Source organism: Microcebus murinus, chromosome 1 (assembly GCF_040939455.1).
Source record: "Microcebus murinus isolate Inina chromosome 1, M.murinus_Inina_mat1.0, whole genome shotgun sequence".
Lineage (NCBI taxonomy): Eukaryota > Metazoa > Chordata > Mammalia > Primates > Cheirogaleidae > Microcebus > Microcebus murinus.
Window position 1 is genome coordinate 29312855 of NC_134104.1, and position 17162 is coordinate 29330016.

The window sequence follows — 17162 nt, forward strand, 5'->3', positions numbered from 1 at the left end:
ATGTTTCCTTTGTTTTTTTCATAATTTACTTAAAACATGCCAAAAGTTTCCTGTCATTTTACTGTGGTTTTTTGTTTTTGTTTTTGTTTTTTCCCCCAAGAACGACCCACGTTTCTCAGGAGGCCAATTAACCAGGTGGTGCTGGAGGAAGAAATTGTAGAATTTCGTTGTCAGGTCCAGGGAGATCCTCAACCAACTGTGAGGTGGAAAAAGGATGATGCAGACTTGCCAAGAGGAAGGTAAGAACATCATGTAGATGGAAAATTGTTTGATAACCAATGAATAATTACAAAAGAAAAAGACAGCCGCAATTCTGTCACCAAACACTCCTACGTCTTGGAGTATTATTTTCATACATGTGATATTTACATACTCAAGCCACATATCTGCTGTTTGGATATTAAAGTCCTCAGGCTTTTGATGTCATTCTTTCAATGTATATTTACATTAATGCTTGGTCCTTCACTTCATCTATTATCCCCAGATACCACAGATTCCTCAGGTGCTTTCTTTATCATGGCCCCTTCAAGGGATGCCATTTTGTTCCTGCTTGCCCACCTGCCCTGTCCCCAAAATGCTTCACCTCATGTTGGGGACCATTTGCCTTCCTTTATTGTCCAAAGCATCACTTTAAAAAGGCTGCTGAGCATAGTAGCTGATGTTAAGATCTGGAGTAAAGGAAAGATTGATGAGCCCAACATTGAAAATGCAGCAAGTAGTTGACATTCCTCTCCACACATGGGATTTGTCACACAGGGACCTCCTCTCACTTTCTTCGTGGCTATACGTCTTCATGGACACCTTCTCTTCTATAGCTTTCCTATTCTTCTCATCACAAGACCCTAAAACCCAATCTCTCAATACCTCTACAGTACCTCAAAATGCTTGTCATTTTTTATAAAAATAATTTAAACATTTTTGTTGTATAAATTTTTTTGTCTGAGACCTTGACTTTTAGTATCAAACACATCATTTGAGTGTTTTCTTTAAATTCATTGAGGAATTCTATCTTTAGATTTCTTTTGCCTTCCTCGTTATCCTACCTGCTGAAACCATAGCCATTCACCCACTCTAATCATTGTCTGTATAAAATTGCACATCCTCCTTTTTTTCTAATCTTACTTTTTGTTAAAAAAAAAAATTAGGTTTCACTTAACTGATTGAAATTAAGCATGCTTCCACAGAGGCCATATACCTTTTGTGTGTTTCACCACTATCATTACTTTTCTGAATTTATACATAAACTTCAAAATCTCAATTTTATGTATCCCTAGGTCTGTGATAGTATACTTTCTTTCCAAAGTCATGTCATCAACAGTACTGACTGCAAATGAACCAAACATTTTAATAGTCAGCGAGAGACCTTTTACAATCTAGAGGAATAAAACAAATGAACATTTTAATTCAGTTAGGTTTTCAGCCTACATTGTAGAGCAAGTCACTTCTGTGCTCCTTTCATCGTTTTAATGCCAGACATCTATTTGGGTTTGTGAATGTGAGTTTCCTTATACCATCTTAATGGAGAAGCAGGTTAAATAGCAAGGAGAGTTTACAGAATTAAGTTGTTAGTGTCCATCCTCTATGTATAATCCATAACTTTTTTCAAATTTAAGAGCACATAATAGATAATTTTTAAATGTTAATGTAAGAATAGGAAAATAGTTATATTTTAAAATTTACTCTAGTATATATTAAGGTTAATTTTCAATTACTGTAAATATATATCTGTGTCCATTTAAAAGAATACCTTTAATTATGGAATAATTTAGCATTCATGGGAAAGCTACAAAGTTAGTACAAAGAATTCTGGTACAGTCAGCACCCAGTTTTCCTCACTGCTAACATTTTACATGACAATGAAACATTTGTCACACCTAATGAATACGCATAGATAATATAATGAACACACATAGATATAATAATTAAATAAAGTTATTTTGATTTCACCAGTTTTTCATAAATGTCATCTTTCTGCTCCAGGATCCAATCCAGGGTATTTATTTAGTTAGGTATGGTAGGCTATTGGTTATTGCCTTTTGTTGTCATGTCACCCCAGTCTTTGGTCTGAGACAGGTTCTTAGTGTTTTCTAGTTTTCATGACCTTAACCATCTTGAAGAGAAGTACTGGCTACATAGACTCTAGAATGTCCCTCACACTTGAATTGGTCTAGTGTTTCCTCATATTAGACTGAGTTTATGGGTTTTCCAAAGGAATGTTACAGAGCTGATGTGTTCTTATAACGTTGTATTGGCGGTGCATGATATCCACGTAACAGCATGAGTGACCCTGTCAGTTTTAAAACATTAAACAAGATCAATTCAAAAAAGGATTGAAAAATAGAAAGTTGTCAGAGTGTGTTGTATTTTAATGTATCTATGTTTCTGAATTAAGGTAAAAGAAAACTTAATCAAGACTAGTTTGATTTTTCCCAGTGGACTGTTGGTCTCAGGTCATAAACTTGACAACATTATCTGCTATACTCTTCTCCAAATCTGGCCAAATTCATTTGCTTCAAAGTTAAAATAATAGCTGCATATCAAACAACAGTATTTAAGCAATCAGAATCTATGATATCAAGACCTTGAAGACAATATTGAAATTTTGAGAAATCGTACTTCCACTAACTCCTTTTAAAACATTTTCATAGCTTCAGAGTCTTTCTTTTCCTATTACTGGCTTGATTCTGCTGCAGTACTTTGTATAACCAGCTAAATGTTTTTAAAATATTAGGCAAATGGAAGTGCTGTGTAAGCTTTAAATTGTTATGTTAGAAAGGCTTAAAGCAAGGATCAGTGCAATACAGAAATTGAGGTTGGTGATAGAAGCGTGTAATTTTTATCGTGATAGAAGCGTGTACTTTTTCTTGAATTCCCAATCTTTAAATGATGTTTCAAAGAAGCTTATTCCTATCTGGATTTCTATGTATTAGCATAAGCTTCGCTTATGCATAATGAGAGGGAAAGAGAGCTCTTTACTTGGTGAAGGATAACAGTAAAGACTTTTCGGTAACCACAGACTGAATCAACAACATTGATTCTATTACATTATTTAGGTCTCAGACTAGGGAGATGGCCATTGTTCTTGTATAAGCAATTGGTGTGGGGGATGACATTTCTTTGGCTTAACATTTAATGAAATTTGAATAAGGTTTGTGTAGTGGTTCATGCTTAACACATTTATAGTAAAGCTTCGTAGGGCAGCTGCATAGCCTGTAATTACCATGTAAGTAATATGTGACTATTTTTCTTTTGGAGACAAGAAAAGCTTTTCAATTCAAGTTTAAATTTATGAAATGCTGTGAAAGCTATTTAAACCTTCAACACAGAAGAAGATAACTGTGCCAACCTTTCAGGAACCAGAGATGAATTAAGGGAGTATTTTTTTCCCTTGCCATGAAAATATTTTTTAGTAGTACTTATGTGCCTCTTTCTTTTATTTAGACTTAAACTCCTGACCTTTCTCAGTAACTACATTTAATGAAATTACAATATACTCTTGGTGAGTTATATTAAAACGTTTTCTGACTAGATGAATGTTTTAGTAAGGTAAGAAGCATAGCAAGTCTAACAATAACCCTTATGCCCAACCAGGAAAAAGTTATGTGGACATTTTTTAAATAACCAAGGGACAAAAAAAGAAGGAGCTTTTACATTATACATGTCACTGCCAAAGTATTAATTCATTGCAGTAACTTCTGAAGATATTACTGTTTCACAATTGAATATTTTAGGAAGCATATTGATACAGTGCCAAGTTTCACTTTTCCCAGAGGATCTCAATACATATGTGTTCAAATAAACCAACACTCACTCATCTATGGGGACAAGATTTTATACATCTATATAAAAATAAAATGAGTAGGGGAAACAAGAAGGAAGAAAAACATTTTAAAATAGTTTCCAATGATTATGACTATTAAAATGACTTTTTTGAAAGCATAATTTAAATTGTATAAGATGTACTTTCAGGCCGGGCACAGTGGCTCACACCTGTAATCCTAGCACTCTGGGAGGCCGAGGCGGGCAGATTGCTCAAGGTCAGGAGTTAGAAACCAGACTGAGCAAGGGTGAGACCCCATCTCTACTATAAAGAGAAAGAACTTAACTGGCCAACTAATATGTATAGAAAAAATTAGCCGGGCATGGTGGTGCATGCCTGTAGTCCCAGCTACCCCAGAGGCTGAGGCAGTAGGATTGCTTGAGCCTAGGAGTTTGAGGTTGCTGTGAGTTAGGCTGACGCCATGGCACTCCCTCTAGCGTGGACAACAAAGTGAGACTCTGTCTCAAAAAAAAAAAAGATATACTTTCAGGTTTACCTACATCTCTGCATTTATAGCGCTATACCTACTGCATTTATAGCGCTCATTTTAAGCAAGGTAAATGTACTGTTATCAATTCTTTATTTCTTTATTTTATATTAACAAGATTGGACAATGTGAGAAAGTATGTATATGCTGTATGTATTAAAGAAAGTAAACTGAAATAATATTAGTTTCTTCCTTGGGTATTACAGGCAAACCTAGAATGCTTTTGCAGGCAAACCTAGAATGCTTTGCTTATTAGTACTTTTTTGATGATTAAGTGCCTTCCACACATCTTTTAGAAAAGTGTTTTGTGTGTAGATATTGCAGGTATTTACTATAAATGAGATCATGTTACATCTTATGTCATGTTTCATCATAACATAAGGATGTTGTATATTTGTGTTATACCCACAAACTCTATGAAACTCTATGAAAAAATCATGTATTAACATAAAGAAACATAATATAATACATTTTCAACCAATGAAATAAGAAAAAGTTGAAATATGTCAACACTTCAATATTCTGTTCAATCTAACATTAATGAGAATTTTAAAAAACCCTCTCAAAATATGGATAAGAAGTAGTATGACTAATTTAATTATGATTTCTTATCTGGACATGTCAGGAAAGTTTGTATTTCAACTAATTATTAGCAGTTTTTAAAGAACTGTAAACAGCAGATTTTATATCTTTCATCAATCACATGATTTTTAGCACATTACCAGTAGTTAGCTCTATGATCTTTTTTATTCCATTTTTACTTATTTTCTAAACTAGCTCTAAAGTGACACTAACTTCATCTATAAGGACCTATAGTAGAGAAAGGAATGTTCATGATAGCTTGTCAGAGGAAAAAGGAAATAAAATATGCCATTTACATTCTTATGTATGCCTGTAAATTCTAAATGCAGTTGATGGCTTGCACATAGTGGATATAATTCATGAATATTTCATAAAAATAGAAAGGGGACTAGAGAATAAGAGTTTCAAGATATATAGAGCAAAATTCTATCAATTTTCCTGAACCCACTGACAAATTCCTTTTTCTAAATTGAAATCTATTTTAAGAGAGAATTTTTAGAGTTTTTAGTTCCATGAAATGTGAGATTCACATAAATATGTGGTTCTTAAAGAAGAGAAACTGAATAGAACTACTTATAATTCTTTCTTTCTTTTTTTTTTTTTTGGTGGCATTTTTACACAAAGTGGCTCTTTTTGCTTAGCCCTGGAAAATGTTCTTATATTAATTGTTTGGAGGCTCTATTGTTTAGAGCATGTGCTTCTGGGATGCAAAGATCCTGAACAGGTGCTCAGCTACCCTGCTGAGGAGATCGGCCTTCTTCACATATACTGTGTGCTTCAAGGACATGTGGTAATTTGGGCTCCTGATAAATAATAACCATGCCGATTATGTTGGCTGGTAAAGATTGGGCAATTAAAATGGTTTTAGTAAAAGAAGGAAAAAATAAGAACAAGAGAAAAGCAATGTACAATAAAACACTATAAGTGACATCTGAAAAAATAGACTGGTCCTTAAAAGTCAGAAATATAAAGAAAAGGGTAAACAAAAATTGTGTGGTTTTTGTGCTATACAAATGTCTTGGCCATTTCTGTCTGAAAAAATTAGAAACTGCATAGGCAACTACTGTCATATAGATGACAGTAGCATAAAGCGTATTTAGGCTGTTGCAAGGGGTTTTGGACTTTAGGCCTTGTTCTGCCACTGCTTGATCATTTATGTTTAGTTTTATGTTTATGTTTAGTTTTTCTCCTTCTAGGAAGTTGCACATCCTCCAGTTATTGTTTCCTAGCACCACTGTAATTGAATATCTGGATTGGGACCTACACATCTCAAACATTATACTATATTGTTTGTCTGCTGGTAATAAGAATAATAACATCATTATAAGAAGATTGCATAACGATAAAAACAAGTATTTTTGGAGGACTTATGTGTCATGTACTCCAATAAATGCTTTTTATATACACTAATTCCATTATTTTAAAGAAGAGTGTCACAGCATAATATTAATTCCATTTGAGAGATGTGGAAACCGAAGCTTCAAGAAGTTAGGTTTCCAAGGTCACACATTAATAAGTATTAGGCCCAGAACTTGATTTAGAGTATGTCCAACATGAAGTCTGTATTTTAAACTAATGGGCACAATAATGATGTGGTTATTAATTGTTTATAGACTTGAGCCATCTACAGATTTTATATTTCAGATAAAAATTTAGATAATCATTAGTAATACTATATTTTGAATAACTACATAGACATACTACACTGCATTAGAGTTAAGGGTACTTTTAGACTAATTTCATAAGCCACGCATGAAATATCTTGGTATTTTGAAAATTTAAACTTGGGACAGTTAAAGTTTACTTTGTGCGAAACTGAGGATACAGATTTTGTTTACAAATAGGATTAATTGGCAACTTTCAGAAGGATGCCAGAGTGGTACTTTTTCTGTATATTAATCAAATAGGTGCTAATAGTTTCTGTTAGCACAAAACTAATTGCCACCTAGGGTGGGGAATGCAAGTCGCCTGGTCCTGTGACCACACTGGACCATCTGTTAAGAATCTCAGCTTAGGGACAATGCTGGAACTGTCATCCAATTTGGGTTCTGGCCAGTGGTCAACTAACAAGCTGGGGCACACTTGGAAATGAAATGCCTTTAAGCCAGAGATGCTCTGCTGTCCATTAACTGTCAGCTCTTGTGTTGTATGTGGGCACAGTCAAGACCAGGTGCCAGTTTGCAGAGCAAAAAGACTTGTCTGAGTGCCACCTGTCATTGGTGTGTGGGTAATGTTCAACACAGGAGCCACAGTAGGTGTGCTTCTTCCATCTAAGTGCAGAACGTTAGAGCATTCATTTAGGCTGAGATAGGGACTAGGGCAACATGTTACCTCATGCCTAACTGTAGGACTAGCTAAAGGCTTACCAGGAGATAGTCACCATATCATACCAAATCACATAGTTGGATTCTATGACAACAACTCAAAACAATTAGAGAAGCATAGTAGTATCTTTTTTTCACTAGGAGGAAAAAAAAAAAAAAAAAAAAACCCGGAAAACTGAAATGAATGGTCCTAACGAAGAAAATTAAAATTACCCATATACCTTTTGTCCTAGTAATGCAGGCAAGACTGAGTTCTAGACTCTATATTCCTACCTAATAAATATTTTCTGTTTTCTAAAAAATGTTTATAATGGTCCCTCAGGAAAATTTACTATTTGATCCAGCTATTCAAGTTAACTGGTATGAATTGAGAGAGAAGGGGGGAAAATCCCAAAAAATAATTCAAGAGACTCACTATTGTAATACAATACCATGATGAATTTGGAATATATCTTTGTTAGCATGTGAAGGAGATACAATTGCCAAAGATAAGAGACAAGAGAATAGATACTTTCAAAGTATTTTAGGAGTATATCCTATTCCACCACAGTAAAGTCAATTGTTGGGGAAATCTCTTTTAATTGTTACATGCTATTAACTCACTGGAGTGTTATTTTAAAGGGCACATTTGGAAGTGAAAAGTTAGCACTGGGGCACAGTGAATCTTTGCCAAGAAATGAGAAGTCCCTTCTGAGAAAGTGATTCATCATATAGATCTATGGGGTAACATTGTGACAAGAACTCAGTATAGAAATTATGCTAATTATTCTTCTGAGGATGATGTTACAATTACAAGAGGTATTATAATACCTTTCAACTCTTTTCATTAAATGTTTAGGCATTAGAAACCTTACGAAGAGTATCTGGTTGAGTATTCTGCATCTTTGCAATTCATACAACAAATGGCACTTATAATAAAAAATATGATTGTTGAAAACCATAAATACTCCAACAATTAACCCAGATTTTTAACAGTTTGTCCAAATATTTACACCACAAATAACAGAGGGAAAAAAAACCCAGTAAAGTAAGCCTGTTATCTTTATCTGAGAGATTTTAAAAAGAGAGAAAAAAATGTTTATCCTCAATATGAACATGATTTATAGTAAGTTATATATAGTCAATTTTCTCAAAAGGAAAATAAAAATTTTCAATGTAGACTAATAAAATATTATATTTCAAAAATAATTGAGCACATTCATTGAACATTCCTATGTGTCAATATTCCAACAAATAAAAAAGATAAGCTCGTCCTCAAGGATTCCAGTAAGGGGTGTGAGTTATGTATATCATTATTAAATAAAATATATCACATACCTTTTTATAATAACTATATAAAAACTGAAATGCACAAAACACTTTAAAATTTCAGAAAATAAAAGATACTTTATTCCCATGTGACACTAGAGATGGATCTGCAAAGGAAAATAGAATTTCTGTAAGTAGAGCTGCGAAGGCTATTTCAAAAGAAGGGAGCAGCATGAAAAAGCTTTGGAAAGTGTAGGCCAACAATTAGTGTTTCAGTTTGCCTGGAGAACAGAGGAGAGGCACTTATGGCCACAAAGGTTAGTTGAGACTCTGTTATAAAAGCCTGTAATTCCAAGCGAAGTGTTTATACAGAACACACTTTAGAATGGGGATTCAGTGAAGCACATTGAATAGAAATGTAGTCTCTAGGTTTAGAAAGTTGATTCTTATATTTATGTGTAGGATAGCTCGGAACAGAAAATGTTTGGAAGTAGGAATACCTGGTAGGAAGTTGTTTGAAAGGTAGTTAGAGGAATATGTTGGGCATGTTTCCTGTTTTCCTATGAATATACAAACATGGATATTAATGCCTTTTTTCAACTGGAAATTGATTGTATGTCAGTGTTCATGGGAAAAGAGAGGTTAAAAGCAATACTGATGTTTATGACTTGAGTGACTGGTTGAAAGATATTGTGTTTAATAAATAGATAAGTCAAAAGTTTTATCATTCAGTCTAATCATTTTTAATCATATGATAGTAGTTCATGTCAATGAATCCAAGGTACAATTGATTGTGAGATCTAATAGTACTTTTTCTCTGAGTTAAGGAGGGGAGAAATAACCGAATCAGCTATATGTCATCTAGGATAAGATGTTTTGTAATATCTAAGGTGTTAAAATATGAAAAATATGTATCTTAAAATGTATTAACTATGGGAGTAATAGCTGATGTTTACAAATGATTTACATAGAAGTAACTCATTTAATCTTCACAATTTCCTTATGAAACAGGCACTGTTATGATCCCTACTTTACAAATGAAAGATCTGAGAGGCAAATTTAAGTGGTAGAGAGAGATTTGAGCTCATGTACTCCAGAACTAAAGCCCACTCTCTTAACTACTATTACAGTGATTCATTTCTAATGGAATTTATATTAAAAATAATTTAAAAACTGTAATTTTTGAGAGCACACTGATTTTCTGCCTGGTGGTTACACGGTTTATAATTAATCTTTCCAACAGCATTTAAGTATGAATCCCCTCTTTTAACAGAAGAGAAAACCGAAGCTTGGAGACAATAAAAAACATGTGTATGGTCACTGAAGTCCTCGTAGCAAAGCTGGATTGAAACCCCAGGTCTTTACGATGTTTAAAGCTTCTGTTCATGCCTCATTTTTGACCCAGAATACCTTCCGTTCTATGTGTTAGTCAACAGTTGCTGACTTTTTTGTTTTTTGTGTATCTACATGACTCTCTAAGAGAAAATAATGTTCAGCTCATCATTATTGCTATTGTTTATTTCTCTATCTCCCCAACTCCTTTTGCCATATTTATCTTCAATCCCAAATATCCAGATCTATGTCTGATACATGGTGCTCACCAGTTATACGTTTAGTAAAGTGGCTCTCATCTAGGGGCAATTTTTCTTCCCCCATTTCCTGAGGGATGTTTGGCAAAATCTGGAGACATGTTTGATCACCACATCTGAGAGATTGGATGCTATTGGTATCTAGTGGGTATAGGCTAAGAATGCTGTAAGTCATTTTTCTATTCACAGGACAACTCTCACAGTAAAGAATAATCTGGCTCCAATGTCAATAGTGTTGAGGTTGAAAAACTCTGATATAGTGGAAACGATGAATCTGAGCATTGCTCAATTAAATGTTATTTTATATGATTTTTATTTTTGTTGCCATAATAATAGAACAAAATAATAGAATATAATTGTCTTAGATATGACAGTTACACCAAACGAGTTGAGGAAGTAGTACCATTTGACATAACATGTCATTATTTAACACAAGAAGAAAGTCCTTTGGTTCACTGATTTGAGATGAATGTATATTTTTGCACATTTTCTAGAATATATATGGCAGGGATTTTTTCTTTCTATTCCTTACTCATCAAATAGTTGCTGAATTGATGAAACTAGTGAAGAGTACCCCATGCCTTCATTTTTAAATAGATCTACCAACCCACAAGTTATGTGACACATTTAATGATCAGAAGTGCCCCTATGAGGCTGTGTTGAATTTATAAATTATTCCATAAACACATTTCAAGAGGAAGTTTCTGTTGGCAGAAGAAAAGAGGAGAGAGAGCCTTTTGAATCTTCCATACCATAGCTCAGACTAAACATCCCTCTGATAATGCAGAAGCCTCCGGTAGCTCAGCTGGTGCTCAGATTGAACACTGATGAAAGAGAAATCTTGGAGTTTGTCCAGAAAAGACAGCAAGGCCACTAAGTAGACAGCACATTTAAAAATCCATTTTACCCTGAACCTGCTGTCCCTTAATGCACAGAGTGTCTTCTCAACTCAGAAGAGTGCAAGAGGAATAGGCTCTGCCTATCAAAAACTTCTGGTTTGAGCTGCAAGCTCTGTGGATTCTTGTGGATTTAATCCCTAAAGTCTTTTTTAAAATGAACTTAAAATTGCAGTTTATTGCTAGCCAAATACAGGACTGTGAGATATATCTACTTTTCCAAATCCAATGATGCAATTTCTAGTCTTTTTGTATAATCAAATCATCTTGAAAGAATTTAAGCCAGTAAAATAATTATTTCCAAATGGAATAATAATTTAACCTACCTCTACAACTTTATTTGATCCAGTGTGTTCTTCTGAATTGCAACATGTTTGCATTTTTTGCTGTGAAATTTCAAGTTTTATTTAGTTCAAAATTTATTGAAAATAATATTTATAATATTTTAAACAGAATTTAAAAGTAAGGAATTTAGGAGGTAGCAGATTTAAAAAAAATAATCTACTAAGGGTTGGTGAGAAAATTGTCAAAAGCATTGCTGCATATTGATTGAGGTGAATAATAAAAATAATAAAAATATTTTTTCTGATAGTTATGAACCAAAAGACAACCCCTAATAGCTCTGCAATGGTTTGCATTTGATTTTATATGAATGTGGAAGAAGGAAGAACATGATTTTACAAGATATATATATATATCTTGCTCCCAAAACTTTAATTAATCACATCTATAATATATAGCTTTTAAATATATATAGTAAAATCTTGAACATTTCATATATTATAATATATATTACAAAAAGCTATATCTATTGTGTGAAATATATGATATATTTATAAAAGATTTTATAAGATATATATTTAAAAGTTATATATAATATAAATATAATTTAAAGCTTTGAGATTTAAAAATACATATATTTACAACATTTTACAAGATAAATACATACACATTAACTATGTAAGTTTAATTCTCTAAATTTTTAAGAGCTTTCAATTTAGCAAAACACAGAATGACTATAAAGAAACATTAAAACTCTCTGCAGTTTTGAAAGCAACAATGTAATTATCAGTGATAGGTCAGTGCACTATCTGCAGATATTCATAGTCTAATGCCAAAAAAGGAATAGTGAATATCATATCAGTGATAAAAAAATTCTAATTATAAAATTATAATGTTAAGTCCCTTAATGTTAACATTTGATATTAATGAAAGGTTTATGCATATATAATAAAATGTATGTATACTTTTATTATATACGTTTTATCTTTTTTTTTTTTTTTTTTTTTTTTTGAGACAGAGTCTCGCTTTCTTGCCTAGGTTAGAGTGAGTGCCGTGGCGTCAGCCTAGCTCACAGCAACCTCAAACTCCTGGGCTTAAGCAATCCTCCTGCCTCAGCCTCCTGAGTTGCTGGGACTACAGGCACGAGCCACCATGCCCGGCTAATTTTTTATATATATATATATATATATATATATATATTAGTTGGCCAATTAATTTCTTTCTATTTTTTATAGTAGAGACGGGGTCTCGCTCAGGCTGGTTTTGAACTCCTGACCTCGAGCAATCCGCCCGCCTCGGCCTCCCAGAGTGCTAGGATTACAAGCGTGAGCCACCTCGCCCGGCCTACGTTTTATCTTAAACTTAATTTTTATCTTAATTTTTTTAAGTATTAGACTGCTAAAGGTCAAGCTTGAATTTCTTTATCAAGGCAACAGGTGTGCATGTATGAAGGGGATATAATATAATTTTTCTCAACCCTCATAAATTTGTAGTTGGGAAAAACTCCTGCAGCAAAAGACAGGTTAACAAGAGAAAAACAAGTTTACTAATGTGTGTAATGCACATCACACAAAAGAAAAGTGACTTAAAATTAGTGGTTTAGGAGTCTGGCTTATATATTGTCTTCAACAAAGAACATAAATTTTAGAGAAGTAACAAAACAAAGGAAAGTAGTCCTAGGCTTCCAAAGGTGGGGAAACTGTGTAAAGTCTATTCCGAGAATCTTCTGGAACAATGTCTGATCTCTGAGCTGATAAAGGTTGTAAAGGAAAATTTACATCCCGTCTTTAAGTGGAAAAGGCTGGGAGGAGGGTGGAAAGGCCTTTTGTCTTTGTAAATCCCTGTCCTGCTTTTAGGCAAACAGAGAGCGAAGGCAGAGAGCTCCTCTGCATCTCAGTTTAACAATCCTTCATACTTTGGCAGGATACACCCTGGTTTCCTTCACGTGGTTTAGAGGGTAAACCATAGAACAAGGACAGGTGTGAGCAAAGATGTTCTCTCTAACTTTGAACTATAGGTTAGGTGGTGGCTCCTGGGTCTTGTGAAAAATGGTGTTAATTGTGTGGATAATGATTGAAAGGGACTGGGCACAGAGAAAATATTAGTAGTGAAAAATGATGAATAGAAGATATAACTTGAACAAACTCAGTGTTAAAGTTTTGAGAACTGAACATAAATTGATTATTAATGATCAAAATGTGCTCTGTGCTGTCCTCAGCATCTCCGGCACCTCCGTTGTACAGATTTGGCATTTTGTCATGAGCAAGGTTTGCTGCTGCTGAGAGGATGCAAGCTGCTGCTTCTTCCTGCAAGTGTATGGCCTTCATTTATTCTCTCAATAGCAAAATGTTCATGGCTGCCCAGTAGTTTCAATTCACTGTACTAAGCTCTGAGGACACAGCTATGAATGAAAGTGATATATGGCCATACCTTTACGGAGCTTGAAATCTCGAGATGTAAGTAGATACTAAATTAATTCTGTGTCAGGATAAGCAGAAGTAGTTGGGCTAAAGGGAGAGAGAGATGAGAGGTATGGTGAGTTGTTCCAATGTGAAGACCCAGCATATTCAGAGATGCAAGAGAGAGCCTAAGAATACTGGGTTACAGTTGAATGTTTGACTTGAGAAAAATAATGATACAAGAACTGGATAGGTGGCCAGAGACCAATACAGGAAGGAACATATAGTCTGAGCTCAGAAGTTTGAACTTCTTCCTAATTTCTAGAGAGCCAGTCAAGGGTGAACTGTAGCCTTTGTTAGTCTACTCTAGGTATATAAAGAAGATGGTAAATTATTATATTAATACATAATTGGGGTTTTGTCAGGCATGTACAACATTAAAGTAATGAGACAAGATATGTGAGGATATTGGCAAGCAACTTATTGGCCATGGTATCTAAGCAAAGTAGAGAGAGAGTAATGATAATATAGCACAGTGACAGAGAGAACTGGAGGAAGAGGTTTGGCCTGTGTGCTGATAAAAAGAGTGAGACACAACCAGGATTATGGCAGGATTAGACATTTGAACTTCAGATTTCAAAGAGGAGCCTTTCCAATTAAGGACAAGGATCAGGGTCTTACCATTCAACAATGACCAAAGGGAGGTGGAGATAATAATATCACTGGAGGAGGAGATATGAGTGAAATGAGGGGCAGCTATGGAAAATGCAAGGTGACATTTATTGGGTATTTACTGTATGTCGGGTGCAGGTCTCAACACTCTAAATGTATTAACTCATTTAGTGTTTACAACAGCCTCATGAAGTAGGTCCTATTAATTACCATCTTAAGAAGTAAGAAATTCTAAAGATTCCATTTGAAAATTGGATGATATGAGATTCAATAAAATCGGGTTTTGTTTTGTTTTGTTTTATGAGAGAGGATAAGTACTTTATTCTGCTGTGTCAGACACTGAGGAACTGTTCAGAAGGACTGGGATGGTGCTCGTTACTTTCCTTCTTCCTCCACCCTCACACCAGAGGTCAAACCCTAAGGAAAGAGCCAGATTTCCATTAAGTCATGGAGGATAAATTTCTGAGAATAGTGATAAAGTTTTACAAATCGGGAAACAGGTAGTTTAGAAAGCATCATTAAAAAATTTGTGGAGATGGTTACAAAAATTTGTGAGGGGTTGTATCAGAAGAGATGAAGCCCATTTCAGAGAAGGTGAAAAATAAGAGAATACAATGACAGGAGAAGATGGAAATGTATGTGGTGACTGAGGACACCAGGCTGTGAACTTTACAGTTGGCCATAAAATTGCCAAGAGAATAAATCCCTAGAGTCCTCTGTGTCTGTCATAGGAGTGGAAGGTGGGAGAGACAGGGGCACTCAGAAGACAGCCACAACCTACACTGGTTAAAACCTGGAGGGAGTTCTGGTTTGGGGTGAGCAGGATGTGTTGGCCTCTCTGGAAGCCCAGCTGCAGAATGGTTCAATTACTCACAATCCAGAGAAAGGCTCTATTTCCAAGCTTTAGTACTTAGAATCCCTGGCAACAGTTCAAGCTCTAGTTTTTAGGCCTCGCCAAATCTGTACTTCATTAGGTCAACTATTGTTGTCCTATTTGTAGGTATTTTTAAAACATACTTGTTTGTTTTTGTTTAGCTTTTTAATTTGAAAACGCCTTGCTCTCTAAGCTGTGGTAAAGGGAGTCTACTATAGGGGTTTTGCATTTATGGTCAGGCTGATGAGGAAGGAGCCACTGGGGGATGAGAGCAACAAAGGTTGAATTATGGAAAGCCAAGAAGAGACTAAAACACTGTTTGGTTAGTTAATACAGGGTAAGGATGCTATCATCTTTCAAATTTCATTTTGGGTTTCTATAGAGGCTGCCAGAACAGAACAGCAAGTTTGCTTGCGGGATAACCTTGCCTCTTACTATTTCCCTACAAGTCTATCTCCTAGGACTTTTGTTTTCTTTCTTTTTACAGTGAAAGTTATGACAATTTTCACTTTTTCAAAAAAGATATCTGTTCCTCATACTTCTCTAAGGTGTCCTAACCAGAAATTGCTTCCAACCTGACCCTTGAGTGAATAAGATTCACTTCACCAAAACTGTAAACATTAGCCTGCATTATACTTGTATATAAAAAGAGGAGTGTGACTTAAAGTTGGCACTTGGTATGCATATTCATTTTCTACACATTTCTTAGTGTAGAAAATGAATCAGTCTCCTTTGCTCTAGCAAAATAGTGTCTTATTGTGCTCATACTGGGGTCTCAGACCTCAAATGTGATTTAAGAGCTTGTCTTTAGGATACACTTTAAATATTAAAGGCTAAGAAAGTATCATGTGGAATTTAGGCTCCAAAAAGTGTTCATGTGAGTTTTAAAAACCATTTCAAGTGTTGTCTGTGAAAGGATTTTGCTTGAAAAATTATGAGTGGAGAGATTATTTTAGCAAAATTGAGCAACCTTTCCTAATTTTGGTTGTTAAGAGTGAAAGATGCAAAACATTTAACTTTCTCCAGGAAATTTTATGTTTTATAGACTAGTGCCTTGAATAAAAGTTGTGAGTTATTAAAATGTCCTTTTTTCAGTGATTGAAAAGCATTTTCACTGAGTTGTAGATGTATGTATCTCCATGTCCTTAACATGGTACAGTGGTATTGCTTAATAGATGAGTGTGTCTTAGTAATCAATAAATGACTCCATAAGATCAATACATGATTTGTATCATTAAAATCCTTGTGTTGAAAGCAAAGCAATGGACTTTGTGACATTTTCACATAAAGCTCCACAGTGAAATTTTTATTGAATTATGAACTATGGAATATCTGTTGTTATAGATCTTTACTTTCTGAAAGAGTCTAAAAGTTATAGATTGATATTCAGCTATTACAATTAAGTGGAAGTATTTTGAAAATTGAAAACAAACTTTTCAAGTTTCCTTAAAAGGAAAGAAACATTCACTCATATAGACATTAAATATTTCCTGGTTCAATTCAAAGTTTTTACTATAGGCCAACTTAATGATTAATAAAGTAAATGCATAATAAAACTTTAAGTGCTAATTCAAAACACTTGTGCTAGAGTTGGAGCCACAGTAATAAGAAATAGTAGGTGATTTCAAAAACTAAAAATGTTGAGAAAATAAATTTCCTTCTGTGAAAAACAAAGGTGTTTTTGAGAAGAAATTGCCATTCAGGAAGTTTTATAGAGTCCTCACATAATTCAAACAAGGCGATGAGGTACGCTGGCTTGAAATGAGCATGGTAAAATTCCAGTTTGTAATAAAAATTTTAGTTTATATTTCTTCATTTCTTCATTTTTTTCTCCTCCCAAATTCTATAGACATTATGGGAAGCTTAAGAGTCCCTAAATTATCTGAATTTTATTCATAAAAGCCAGAAAATCATGAGAAGTTTCTACCCTAGAGACTTAATGGGCATGAGAGTTTCAAAGTGTAATGAATGAAATATGGTTATGTTATA

At 34.3% G+C, this 17162-nt stretch overlaps 1 protein-coding gene across 15 annotated transcripts in view; it reads left to right on the forward strand.

Annotated features, from left to right (window-relative positions):
* Nucleotides 1-17162, forward strand: part of ROBO2 (roundabout guidance receptor 2) — a 1246890-nt gene that overhangs the window by 1083239 nt on the left and 146489 nt on the right. For all 15 annotated transcript variants that reach the window (XM_076000825.1, XM_076000828.1, XM_076000830.1 and 12 more), the window contains exon 5: nt 101-239. In XM_076000825.1, the coding sequence (XP_075856940.1) occupies nt 101-239 (139 nt within the window). The remainder of the gene's footprint in view (nt 1-100; nt 240-17162) is intronic.